The 14,387-nt window shown below is 43.7% G+C and overlaps 1 protein-coding gene across 1 annotated transcript in view; it reads left to right on the forward strand.

Moving 5' to 3' along the window:
- The first annotated feature begins 921 nt into the window (after nt 1-921).
- The window catches only part of COL24A1 (collagen type XXIV alpha 1 chain), a 261,918-nt gene continuing 248,452 nt past the window's right edge, over nt 922-14,387 (forward strand). The window contains exon 1 of the mRNA XM_069737975.1: nt 922-1,242. Within this exon, the coding sequence (XP_069594076.1) occupies nt 1,187-1,242 (56 nt within the window). The 5' untranslated portion in view covers nt 922-1,186. The remainder of the gene's footprint in view (nt 1,243-14,387) is intronic.

Genomic DNA, 14,387 nt, shown 5'->3' on the forward strand with positions numbered 1-14,387 from the left:
CTATATCAAGTCCAACCCGTGTGAACATAGCCCCTTACACGTACGCCCTGATCATGTCGTCAGATTAGTTGGTGGATGCTACTCTACATCCTATATCCGAAGTCTCCAATCTACGGCCATCCAGTGGTTGCAAAACCATAAAGCTAAGCCTACGACATTGAGATCCCAGTGTTGCATTGTGCCAGGATTCCAAGAGATCGGATTAGAATCTTTATTCGAAGTCATCCGATTTCTTCACCAGTTTGTGGTTTTTCCTGACGAAGAAGTTGGATGACTTCGAAACGCGTGACTTTGAACCCTATGGCACTCTTTCGTTCCCGTTTTTTTCTGCACAGTGTTGCATAGAGACGTCTCATCTAATGATTTCCTATGGTATCGCATTGCGACGCAATGTTGTTCCCAAATGTGTCGAACATTCCGCCACTGGTTACAAGTGGCACACGACTCTCTTGCCATAGACTTCCAATACAAGTCGCATCCTTTTTGGATGTTTTTTTTACCCCATCAAAATTGCAATTCTAAAAGAATTGAGTGACAGCACAAATGTTTTGGGTCTCGTACAACATGTTGCCGTGTAGCCTCCAGCCTATCTCCCAGTTGCAGGCTGTCAGGGCATGCTGGGAGTTATGGTTTTGCCACTGCTGGAGGTTGAAGACCACCGGTGGATGGTATAGATTCAATCTTGCAGGACAGAAGCCGTGTTCTCCTCCTTGACTCTGCATCTTGGCTCATATTGCACCGAGCTACTTCCTGTCCTGAATTTATCTGGTTGTAATGCTGGCAAATCAGTGGTCCAAAAAAAAAAGAAGAGATTACAGTATGTGAAGAACAGGAGGAGCTTCCACCAGTGACACACACATATACTCTCACAGTCCCATATACTATACAGCAGCTGCTGATGTCATCAGGAATCACTGAAATCTAACACCACCAGGCAGGATTCTCCTGCAGTCACAGACAATCTGCACAGAACACAGAAGGAGCTGCAGTTGTTCTTCTGGCCCAAAGAGCTCTGCAACTTGTCCCTAACTTGGAGCCCAAGGCGCAGGACCAGGTGCAATGTGCCACTGATGGGTGCCAGTCCCTGCAAGCCATGCCAAGGTGTGGATGTGCCTGCAACCACCTGAATCTCACACTTGGCTTCTGATTTCGACTAGATCTCAGCTGTGTGGACAAATGCAGACAAATGCATTTAGGAGCTCAAAGGACAAGGAGTGGATACATCTCTCCCATAGCAAAAACGTAAGTGACCGGCGGGAGGGCATGGGGGCAGTGATTGGGATGCCTGGCAGTGCTTGTTCATAGAACAGACTGCACACCCCTCTACGCTACCGCAGTCATTGGCTGCTACATAGAGTGCAAGCCTTTGGGTGTCAGTACACGTACAGAACACTTACATAGAGTGCAAGCCTTTGGGTGTCAGTACACATACAGAACACTTACATAGAGTGCAAGCCTTTGGGTGTCAGTACACGTACAGAACACTTACATAGAGTGCAAGCCTTTGGGTGTCAGTACACGTACAGAACACTTACATAGAGTGCAAGCCTTTGGGTGTCAGTACACGTACAGAACACTTACATAGAGTGCAAGCCTTTGGGTGTCAGTACACGTACAGAACACTTACATAGAGTGCAAGCCTTTGGGTGTCAGTACACGTACAGAACACTTACACTCCCCCGGTTGCTTTGACTTGCTTGTTAAAGTGCTAAATGTCTTGTTCGACTCTGAAAGATGAATTGCAAGCCTTGGTGGCTAGATCATTTCCTTGTGTCGCTGCCGTCATCTCCTTTATGAGAAGTTTGGTGATTAATTGCTTTATTGTTACATATGTAGCACCAACATATTCCACAGCGCTGCACAGAAAGCTCCCTCCGCAGCGGAGCTGCCAAAAAACTTCACCTCTTTGAGAAGACCACCCCTTATCTACACTCATTTTCTGTCTTGCTACATATTATCCTTCTTCTTTGAGAAGACCACCCCTTATCTAGACCCATTTTCATTATTGCCATATATTACTCATCTTCTTTGAGAAGACCACCCCTTAACTAGACTCATTTTCAGTCCAGCCCTAATAACCCATCTTCTTTTAGAAGACCACCCCTTATCTAGACCCATTTTCAGTCCCGCCATATATTACCCATCTACTCTCAGAAGACCACCCCTTATCTAGACCCATTTTCAGTCCCACCATATATTACGCATCTTCTTTCAGAAGACCACCCCTTATCTAGACTAATTTTCAGCCCCACCATATATTACCCATCTTCTTTCAGAAGACCACCCCTTATCTAGACTAATTTTCATTCCCACCATATATTACCCATCTTCTTTCAGAAGACCACCCCTTATCTAGACTAATTTTCATTCCCACCATATATTACCCATCTTCTTTCAGAAGACCACTCCTTATCTAGACTAATTTTCATTCCCACCATATATTACCCATCTTCTTTCAGAAGACCACCCCTTATCTAGACTAATTTTCAGCCCCACCATATATTACCCATCTTCTTTCAGAAGACCACCCCTTATCTAGACTAATTTTCATTCCCACCATATATTACCCATCTTCTTTCAGAAGACCACCTCTTATCTAGACCCATTTTCAGTCCCGCCATATATTACCCATCTTCTTTCAGAAGACCACCTCTTATCTAGACCCATTTTCAGTCCCGCCATATATTACCCATCTACTTTCAGGAAACCTGCCTTATCTAGACTAATTTTCATTCCCACCATATATTACCCATTTTCTTTCAGAAGACCACCCCTTATCTAGACTAATTTTGAGCCCCGCCATATATTACCCATCTTCTTTCAGAAGACCACCTCTTATCTAGACTCAAAGGCATGTTTTGAGTTTTTTTTTTAGTATATTAGTCATGTTTGCTATGTCTAGTGCTTCCCCTGGAGCTGGGCCAGCCTGCAATCTTGACGAGCGCCCTCCTACCGGATTAGGTTGTCCCGGCCGGGGCTGGAAGCGCAGCCGCAATGAATCGTAAGCGTTGTTCGACTCTACGGATTGCTATGACCTGTGACGATCCCGCGCCGGGGTAGGACCATATCTGGGGTGGACGTCATCCGGCACAATGAACCGTGGCTGTCCATTCTGACGGCTCGTGTCGTGAAGGCGATGGAATAAATACATCACGTGCGGGAGCTTGTAACTGTGCGCCGGCTCCTCACATAGAACAAATAGGTTATATAGATGACAGGAGATGGATCTGTTTGTATGGCGGCCTGGGCACATTCTGTGAGGAACCGTCAGCTACATGACAGAGTCAATACATCCCCCCTCGCCCCCTGAGGGCTGCACTTGAGTGGAAAGTATGTATGAAAATCGAGGGCTATGAAACCATTCTGGGGCCAAAAATGGAATCCACGACGACCCGGAACAGAGCTCCGTGTAAAAGCTATTTCCAGAGGATGTCACTGACAGCCATTCTTAGCCGGTCTATTTGTGACAGGAATGACACTAGCTGGAGGTCTAGCGGGCTGAGAGCCCCCATATGTTAGCAGTTTGGGAGACGCCATCCTTCACATATTTGTATGAACTTGTTGTGAGAGGAACGTGGTCTGCAGTCGCTGAGGGCTCCTCAGATCCTAAATGTATGACCAGGAGTCACATTACACCGGCTCGCCACAAGCACGGGGGATATGGCGGCCTATTGATAAACAGCGGCCAGATTTTTGGGATGTTTGAGAGATTTTCGCGTCGTTATAAATAAGGGCCTGTGCGCACTTTGCATCTGAGTGAGTTGTTTTTTTTTTTTACTGTTGTAGCCAACAGATTGGAGAAAAGATAGTCGAGATGTGCGCTTGTGTGCAGCATGCCATATTTTTAGATTTTTTTTTAATATATTTTTTAGGATTTTATTGCATTTTCCGATTTCATTAGGGCAAAAAAAATTGAACAAAATGGCAGTCCATTGGCAGAATTTTGAACGGTTTCGGCTGCAATATAAAGGTATGTTCACACTACGCCTTTGTTAAGCGGTCTTTCCTGACATGTTTTCTTCCCAATGAATGAGCGTGTCACTTTTTTTAACAGCTTGACAGCTTCTGAACCCGTTCGATATTAGCATGTGAGTGCTGTCCATGATTTTCACGGATATCACTTGCACTTGTGGTATTCTATGGGGCCACTCGCATGCCCGTGACTTTTCATGGACGGGGAGGTCCGCAGATATTCGTGGAGAGATGTCCTATTTTGATCCGAGGGTCGAATCAAAATTGGCAATGCATGTCAATGAGTCCATTAAAAAATAGGACTGCACTCAGATGACATCAAAGTGCAGTCCGATTGTCATGGACTGTCAGAATGGAGAAGGTGGAGTAATTTATTTATTTTTTTAATTATTTCTCCATGTACGAGAAAATCGTATTAAATGCTGAACAAACTCCGATCAGAATTATTGGTCTGTTTTTCTTGTACATGGAAAAATGAATGTGAATGAGGCCTAAAGATGGGACATAAGACAGAACATATGCACAGCAATGCCATTTATACATTGCTGCGCACAATGTTTATTTATTGTGGCGCGTTTAGAGATGGATTCCAGACGGAATCCACATGAAAAAGACGTTGTGTGCATGTACTCTAAGTGGAAATGTAGCAGTACTGATTCTCATAGTTCTCTCTGAGTTTTCTGAGTAGTTTTTTTGGAGAGGATCTGCTCCAAAATCCTCCTCAAAAACTCTTTGGAAACTCACCCTATTAATTTCCATAGGAAATCTTGTTTACTGTTCATATGAGAAGTTTTCTGAACTTGTATTTTTTTTTTCCTGACGAGGTTTTTGAAAAAATGCCTGGTGGAGAAAAAAATGCGCAGGTCACTTCTTTGAGCCACATAGTGATGGAATTGACTCCAAACTAGATACTGTCCAGATAAAAACACTGCAAAAAAATGTTTCCAGAACAATTCAAAAACTCTTCAGGAAAAGAAAGATTATTGCAAAATCTCTCCAAAAAAGAAGCGTTTCCTGATTCAGCTTCTGCTTGAAAAACTCATAGTTTTTGAGGCCCTCAAAGACCCGTTCCATACAGCCATGATGCAACAACCGCATATAAGGGTCCGTATACAGCTGGGATATTGGAGACCTCTGCCTGTGACTCCATGGCAGGTGTCATGGACCCCAATGTGATGTACATGGGTCAGAAAATGTGCGTGCCTAGCAATTCCACCATGGAGTGTTGCTAGTGGAAATGTTCTGTTTGGGTAGCGGCAGACTGGGACGCCAAGAGCCCACCAGCAACCGACTCCAGGCCCCCACTTTTCAGCTACATGCAAATGAGCTGGTTAGATTGTTAAATGAGTAAGATTTTGCCTTTGTCTGTACATAGTGATTCAAGTACATTGTGCCAAGTATTGCTCATATAAGAGGGTAGTGTCACACTCTTGCAGAGGGGCCCACCGGAGGATTCTCCTGTACTCCAGTGGGCCAGTCCAAGCCTGAGCGGCAGTGATCAGATGTGATGGCATGTGGTTGTTGGAATCTGTTTAGCAGCGGGATATACAGTAGATCACAGGGTGTAAATCAATAATCTGTAGTTTGTAGTGTTGCTGAAAAAGGAAGTTGTCTGGACGTCGATTTCCACTGAATGATATCCCGCAATAGAAAGATCATGTGCCATAAAGGTGATCTGCCCTGTGGTTAGCATTCTGGGCATTTCTTTACTGTTCTGTTCCTTAAAGCAGGGGTCCCCAACTCCAGTCCTCAAGGCCCACCAACAGGTCATGTTTTCAGGATTTCCTTAGTCTTGCCCAGGTAATAATTGCATCACCTGTGCAATGCAAAGGAAATCCTGAAAACATGACCTGTTGGTGGGCCTTGAGGACTGGAGTTGGGGACCCCTGCCTTAAAGTCATCGGATGAAGCACATTCCAGATTCCTGTTTGTGCTGCTCTCCGGAAGCTCCTTGGCTCGTGCAATGATGCAGGCTCTGATACAAAGCTGTAAATAACCTTTTCACATGTCAAGCAATTAAAATTGTGGATCTTCAAGCTTTTACCCCAACACCTTTGTTCTTTTTTTTGTGATTTATTGCTCTTAAATTTGGTTAAAACCAATAATAATAATGAACTTTGTAGATAAAGCGCCAACATATTCTGCGGCGCTGTACAATAATAAGCTCCAATTATTATTACTTTGGATAAAAAGGCAATGGAATGAAAGGGGTGTTTCCATTTTATAAAGCTATGCCAACATGCTATAATGGATGGAGGTAAGACCTCTGGTATCCCCAATCCTGAGAATGAAGGGAATGCAGCGCTGGTGCAGATCGGTGTCCTCTATTCTACGTACCCTTCATCTCAAAACTCTTGGAGTGACTGATCTACTCCCACCTTACCCGTTACCTCTCCACTCACTCCCTCCTAGACCCTTCACAGTCCGGTTTCCGCCCCCTACATTCGACAGAAACTGCACTCATCAAAGTGACCAACGACCTTCTGACAGCAAAACGTAACTGTGACCACTCTCTGCTCATTCTTCTCGATCTCTCTGCAGCTTTCGACACTGTTGACCACCTTCTCCTACTCTCTAGGCTCCAGTCACTTGGCATTAAGGACTTCTCTCTCCTGGTTCTCCTCCTATCTTTCTGACCGCTCCTTCAGTGTTCTGTTGTCTGGCTCCACTTCATCTCCTCTTCCTCTCACTGTTGGGGTACCTCAGGGCTCAGTCCTTGGCCCCTTCTCTTCTCCCTCTACACGGCCCCAATTGGACAGAACATCAGCAGATTTGGCTTTCAGTACCATCTTTATGCCGATGACACACAACTATATACGTCATCACCTGACCTTACCCCCGCTGTACTACAGTACGCCACTGACTGTCCACAGTCTCCAACATCATGTCCACTCTCTATCTAAAACTCAACCTCTCCAAAACTGAACTTCTTCTGCTCCCACCATCTACTAACCTCCCTAAATCTGACATTTCCCTCTCCGTGGGTGGCACCATAATAACACCCCGGCAGCAGGCGCTCTGTCTCGGTGTTATGTTTGACTCCTATCTCTCCTTCACATCCCATATACAATCTCTTGCCCGCTCGTGCCGCTTACACCTAAAGAACATCTCTAGAATCCGCCCTTTTCTCACCATGGAGACAACAAAAACTCTCACTGTAGCCCTGATCCACTCCCGCCTGGACTACTGTAACGCTCTATTAATTGGCCTCCCCCTTACTCGACTTTCCCCTCTCCAGTATATCCTTAATGCGGCAGCCAGGGTCGTCCATCTAGCTAATCGTTACTCGGACGCGTCCGCTCTTCGCCAGTCGTTACACTGGCTGCCCATTCATTACAGGATACAATTCAAAGTACTTGTTCTCACCCACAAAGCTCTCCACAATGCGGCACCCCCTTACATCTCCTCCCTCATTTCTGTCTATCAGCCTAACAGACCACTGTGCTCTGCAAATGACTTTCGGCTAACCTCTGCACTAATCCGTACCTCCCACTCCCGACTCCAAGACTTCTCCCGTGCTGCGCCAATCCTCTGGAATGCTCTACCCCAAGAAATTAGGACCATCCACAACTTGCATAGTTTTAGGCGCTCGCTCAAAACACATTTGTTCAGAGCGGCTTACCATGTTAACTAATCAAAGTCATTTTATGTGTGTGTGTAGCCCATTCACTATCCCCATCTATCCCCCACTCCCTGAAGATGGCTGGACCATCATTGTAAATACATCATTGTAAATACACACCTGTACTTTGTATCTCCCCCTCCTCATTGTAGATTGTAAGCTCTCACGAGCAGGGTCATCTTATTTTGCTTTATTGTATTGTTAACGTTGTTACCTATGACTGTTGTGTTTGAAACTGTTAAACTGTAAAGCGCTGCGGAATATGTTGGCGCTATATAAATAAAGATTATTATTATTATTACCCTGACGATTCAATCACCTGCCTGCAGCTGGCACCCTTTATTTGAATGGGGCCGATCAGGAATTGGGCTGGCAGAGCGCAGCGGAAAAACAGTCACCATGAAAGACCCCTTTAAGGACTGATCTCTTGATGAGTTTCTATACTTTAAAAAAACTTTTGACGTGTCAGAAGTCTTCTGCTAAGACGTCAACCAAAAGGCCCAAAGGACCGAGCGCTTCTCTAATTGGAAAAGACGAATTAGGTACAGATCAGCTCATCAGAAAAGTCTATGGCGTCAATTCATAAAGACTGGCATTTTTCATGAAGGTCTTGATGAGGGAGCAGGGTGGAGTGCGAGGCACCGGATTCATTAAGAGGAGCATCTGGCAAACGGCGAGTGCCTCCATCCACCACGCCAGAAAGCTTACTTAACGGAGAATTTGATTAGCGGGAGTCACCATGTTCCGTCATGTCTCCATCCAGCCCCAGCTCCATCCATGTTGTCGGAGCTGAGAGAAAGTGGCGTGAACCTGCCAAAAGTTGCAAATCTTTTGGGCATCCTTGCGACTTTTATAAACTTTTATAAACTTTTTGAAACAGTTTCCTGGCATAAAAGCTTTTATAAATCGGAGCTTATGAGTATGCCATCTTCCGTTACATCCATCTACATTAGAAGACCCATGCTCAGCTGAACACTTCTGTCCCTTTGTTTCAGTGATCAATAGGGGGGTCTCAGAACTTGGACCCCACTAATAAAAACTTCTGATTTATCAAAAGTTTTATAAAAGTGCAGATACTATTAACATTGGGACCCCCATCCTTTCTATTCCGAGAGTGGAAAGGGACTGACATGATCTTGTATTTTATTTATTTTACTTGTATTTATTTATTTCATTTTCATGATCTTTTGTATTTTGGATCGCATTGATATTGTACATGCAGCCTTATATTTCATGATCAACCACACATTTGAATGGGCTGCCGGAGAAGTTGGCGATAATGGATGATCAACAAGGGTTAGGAAAGCCAGAGCTGGTGCAATCAGCTGATCGTCAGGGGGGCTTCATTTTAAAATGATCATCTTGGTGGGATAAATCCCTTAAGGCCTTGTTCTCTAAGGGTTGGGGTACCTATTGAAAACCCACATTCTATGGAAATTTCATTGCCTGATTAGTCCTTTACCAAAAGAGTCAATGAAGTTTGCTTTTTTTCTGTCCTGATTTCCTATGTTCTTCAACCAGTTCCTGTCCACATTAGGGCTCACGTTGTAATTTCTATGTCTCTCGGCATCTCCAAGTTGGAAATTGTTGGCCTTTGCTAATAAACGTCCCATCACCTTCATAGCCATAGGATGGTCACCTGGCTGCAGTTCACACCTGTGCAGACTCATTTAGAATAGGTCGTAAAGCGTTGACCAGCGAGGAGGCCGTTGTCTTTTGTAATTCACCTTCCCAAGATAAGTCCCGGACATTACTGTTGAATATTGGGCCAATATTTCGAGGAGAGATGTATTTAGCAGCACATATCAGAGCAAGATGACAGCTCCGAATTTAGGGGTGTGCACAGCAGGCAGCTGTCTTGGGTACTGAGCAAGTGGGAACAGGCTCGGACTGGCCCACTGGAGAACCGGAGGATTCCAACTTTTTAAAAAGTTTCTAATGGTGCAGGGATATCCCTGCCGGGTACGTCATCTGACTCGTCTCGTCTCTGAAGCATCGGAACGTTTCGGTGCCCATTGTTCTGACAGCATGAGTCTAATCACAGGTTCCCTTTAAAAAACAAACACATAAATTAAAAGTAGAATATGATGCAAATGAAAAATGGACAAAAAAAAAGTGTTGCTTTAGGCAGGACTCGGACCCCATTACTGAAGAGAAGGGGCTTTCCTGCAGATACATACAGTTATATGAAAAAGTTTGGGCACCCCTATTAATCTTAAGCTTAATGTTTTATAAAAATTGTTGTTTTTTTTGCAACAGCTATTTCAGTTTCATATATCTAATAACTGTTGGACACAGTAATGTTTCTGCCTTGAAATGAGGTTTATTGTACCAACAGAAAAAGTGCAATCTGCATTCAAACAAAATTTGACAGGTGCATAAGTATGGGCACCCCACCAGAAAAGTGACATTAATATTTAGTAGATCCTCCTTTTGCAAAAATAACAGCCTCTAGTCGCCTCCTGTAGCTTTTAATGAGATCCTGGATCCTGGATGAAGGTATTTTTGACCATTCCTCTATACAAAACAATTCCAGTTCAGTTAAGTTTGATGGTCGCCGAGCATGGACAGCCCTCTTCAAATGATCCCACAGATGTTCAATGATATTCAGGTCTGGGGACTGGGATGGCCATTCCAGAACAGTGTAATTGTTCCTCTGCATGAATGCCTGAGTAGATTTGGAGCAGTGTTTTGGATCATTGTCTTGCTGAAAGATCCATCTCCTGTGTAACTTCAACTTTGTCACTGATTCATGAACATTATTGTCAAGAATCTGCTGATACTGAGAGGAATCCATGCGTCCCTCAACCTTAACAAGATTCCCGGTGCCGGCATTGGCCACACAGCCCCAAAGCATGATGGAACCTCCACCAAATTTTACTGTGGGTAGCAAGTGTTTTTCTTGGAATGCTGTGTTTTTTGGCCGCCATGCATAACGCCGTTTTGTATGACCAAACAACTCAATCTTGGTTTCATCAGTCCACAGGACCTTCTTCCAAAAAGAAATTGGCTTCTCCAAATGAGCTTTTGCATACCTCAGCCGATTCTGTTTGCGGCGTGCTTGCAGAAACGGCTTCTTTCGCATCACTCTCCCATACAGCTTCTCCTTGTGCAAAGTGCGTTGTATAGTTGACCGATGCACAGTGACACCATCTGCAGCAAGTTGATGCTGCAGCTCTCTGGAGGTGGTCTGAGGATTGTCCTTGACTGATCTCACCATTCTTCTTCTCTGCCTTTCTGATGTTTTTCTTGGCCTGCCACTTCTGGCTTTAACAAGAACTGTACCTGTGTTCTTCCATTTCCTTACTATGTTCCTCACAGTGGAAATTAACAGGTTAAATCTCTGAGACAGCTTTTTGTATCCTTCCCCTGAACAACTATGTTGAATAATCTTTGTTTTCAGATCATTAGACAGTTGTTTTGAGGAGCCCATGATGCCACTCTTCAGAGGAGATTCAAACAGGAGAACAACTTGCAAGTGGCCACTTTAAGTAGCTTTTCTCATGATTGCATACACCTGGCTATGAAGTTCAAAGCTCAATGAGGTTAGAAAACCAAAAAAAGTGCTTTAGTAAGTCAGTAAAAAATAGGTAGGAGTATTTAAAACAAGAAAATGATAAGGGTGCCCATACTTATGCACCTGTCAAATTTTGTTTGAATGCAGATTGCACATTTTCTGTTAGTACAATAAACCTCATTTCAAGGCAGAAACATTACTGTGTCCAACAGTTCTTAGATATATGAAACTGAAATAGCTGTTGCAAAAAAAACAATTTTTATAAAACATTAAGCTTAATAGGGATGCCCAAACTTTTTCATATAACTGTAAGTCAGGACCACACATCATGTGGATACTACATCAGACATATAATGCTAATGTTCTGCAGCTTTCAGAATTCTCATTTCTTTATGAACAATATTTTCCTTGATCTTCCTTCCCTAACACGCGGCTCCCTTCTTCTTACATTTATCTTACGTCCTGTGCATACAGAGAGAACACATATATATATATAGTTATTCCTTTTTTTATAAGATGATTATATCCTATGTATTGTGAAATTCATAATAATCAAAAGCCATGCAGTGATTGGCAAATGTTTCAATTGTTGAAGTGTAGTTCCCTCTTGCAACCTGTGAGTGGCACTGCAGTCATTGCTATTTAAGGAGGATCTGTCTGGTTTAGTAATGATTGGGCATCTTTACTTAGAACTCTGCACTGTCTGTGATGTTCCTCTGTTATTCCTCCTGGAAATGTAGAACTAAAGCTGGGATCTACCTTTCCCTCGTCGATGGGGCATGTCCTTACACGCTCTGATACTCTCCTATCACTGATGACTGTAAAATAGAACTAGAAACACATGGGCGACTTGCACATTGAATTGAAGTTCATTCTCTGTCCTCCATAGTACACGCCTGCGCAAGGCAAGATTGCACCTAATGCAGGCGTGTACTATGGAGGACAGAGAATGAACTTCAATCCAATATTGCAGCCAGCATGCAGCCAGCGGGTAAGGAAAGGGTGAATCAAACACCCCAAAACCCCACCTCTATGGTTGAAAATTGTTCCCTCCAAATTCAGGTGACAGTGTCCCTTTAAGTGCAGGTCTGTGTGGATGGTCGTACATTATTAAGTGCTCATCCACACGCAGAAGAAACGTCTCTGCTTGCTTACATAGGACTGCCACTTCTTATCTGTATAGCTGACGGAGATCTTTTCTTATGGACACGGATAAATCCCATGCAGACAGCTCAATGTAAAAGTTCTGATTCTCTTCAGCCTCCACTTGAAGGAAACCGACCTCAATAGTATACAGTTATCTCCTGTGCTCCCTTGAAGGGAACCCATCATCATCGTCACATTTTTATTTATTTTTTGCCTATAGAAGTAGTGGCATGACTGTGTCAGCCGTTATTCTCCAAGAAAAATTATACCTTTTTCTTAGCGATCCGATGTGCCAATCATGAGAAATCGAGGCTAGAAACAATATGCAAATGAGGCTGAAAGTCTACTGGGGGCGTGTTCATGCACCTAGAAGAAGCCATCCAAGCGTATTGACACTCCTCCACTGCACTTCCGCACTAATTTGCATATGTCTTCTACACTAGATTTCTCATGACAGGTACATAAAAAAATGTATACATTTTTTATTGTAAACAAGTGTTGTAAACAGCCATAAAAGTTTCTTGTTTTTTTGTCTACTGTATATGCTGGGAAAAGCTCCCAATATATATATATATATTGTAGTGTGGCAGCTGGACACGTCTTGCACAGGAGGTAATTGTCACCGACATGGTAAGCCTTTGTGAAGTAGAACCCAGAGAAGCAGGCACCAGCATGTATAAGGCCAGTCTCACACGTCCAGATAATTCCGGTACCGGAGTTATCCGTGTCCGTGTGTCCGTGAGCTCACGTAGGCCATCCGTGTGGCACACGTGCGGCAGCCGTGTTCCGCCCGTGTGCCGACTGGGTACCACACGGAGCGTGCAGGAGACAGCGCTAGAGATAAGCGCTGTCCCCTGCATCTGGTGCTGAAGCCGCCATTCATATCTTCTCTCCAGCAACGTTCGCTGGAAAGAAGATATGAAAAATACTTTTTTTTTTTTTTTTCGTGTTTTAAATAACCCCCTCCCACCCCGTGTGCGCCCACCTGGTGGTAATAAAATACTCACCCGGCTCCCTCGCAGCGTCCTGTCCTCGCCGCAGCTTCTCCTGTATGAGCGGTCACGTGGTGCCTCCCATTACAGTCATGAATATGCGGCTCCACCCCTATGGGTTGCAATTGCACCCGGGCCCTGGAGCCTAGGGGGCCCTAAAAGTCCCTTTGGCCTATAGAATAAAACTATTGCTATTAAAGATTTAAAATATTTGGGGGCCCCGTTGGAGCTTTCGCCTCGGGGGCCCATGAGTTTCAAGTTACGTCACTGCCTATAGATATTATATATATATATAATGTCATGTATATATAGCAGTGGCATCCATCCCCCATAAAATAATTTGATATCCATTTAAAGAATATATCCTGGAAATATGGGTGAATATGTACTTACTGAACAGTTGGGATGAATACTTAAGTTTTCCTCACTAATACATCCTCTTTTTTATCATGGCATACACACTAAACATATGTAAGAAAGGTGAAATGAATGGGGCCTTATAAATTTAACATAGTAACAAAGCAGTATACAATGAGCTCCCCCTAGTGGTGGCGAATTAAATTCTAACATTGAAAGGGAACCTGTCAATTGAACCTGTAAATTCTTGCACTCCCTGTCACATAACATTTCTAAATAATGTTTTGCTAGAACACTGTATTTTGCCATTTCTCTTAAAAATGTATGGAAAAATTGACAACTGGGTGTTACCAGTTGGGGGCGTATCTTTCTACAGCGCTATGTAGGGATACGCCCCTTTAAGATGGTGAAAGGTGACATTTAGTTGTCAGTTTATTCGGAAATGTCAAGGAGGAGTAAAAGAGTGATAGCACAACAGAGAACCCTAAGGGCATGTTCACACGTGGTGTTTTTGCGGCGTATTTTACACTGCTTATAAAAAAAGCATATGCATTGTACACAGCATTTTTCCTGTCACTGCTCAGAATAAAATGCTGCAAATACGCAACGTGTGAATATTCCCTAAGAATAGATGCTCTAGAATTGTTAGCACATAGCAGTATTTATTTAGACAGACATCTGAGGAGCGGTGATAAGTCTTTTTCCATTTTCCGCTGCTGGGATACAGAGCTTTGCAGCTGAAAAATTAAGCTCCGGCTACTGTCAAAATATATTAAAATTT

This window comes from Ranitomeya imitator, chromosome 8, assembly GCF_032444005.1.
Source record: "Ranitomeya imitator isolate aRanImi1 chromosome 8, aRanImi1.pri, whole genome shotgun sequence".
NCBI lineage: Eukaryota > Metazoa > Chordata > Amphibia > Anura > Dendrobatidae > Ranitomeya > Ranitomeya imitator.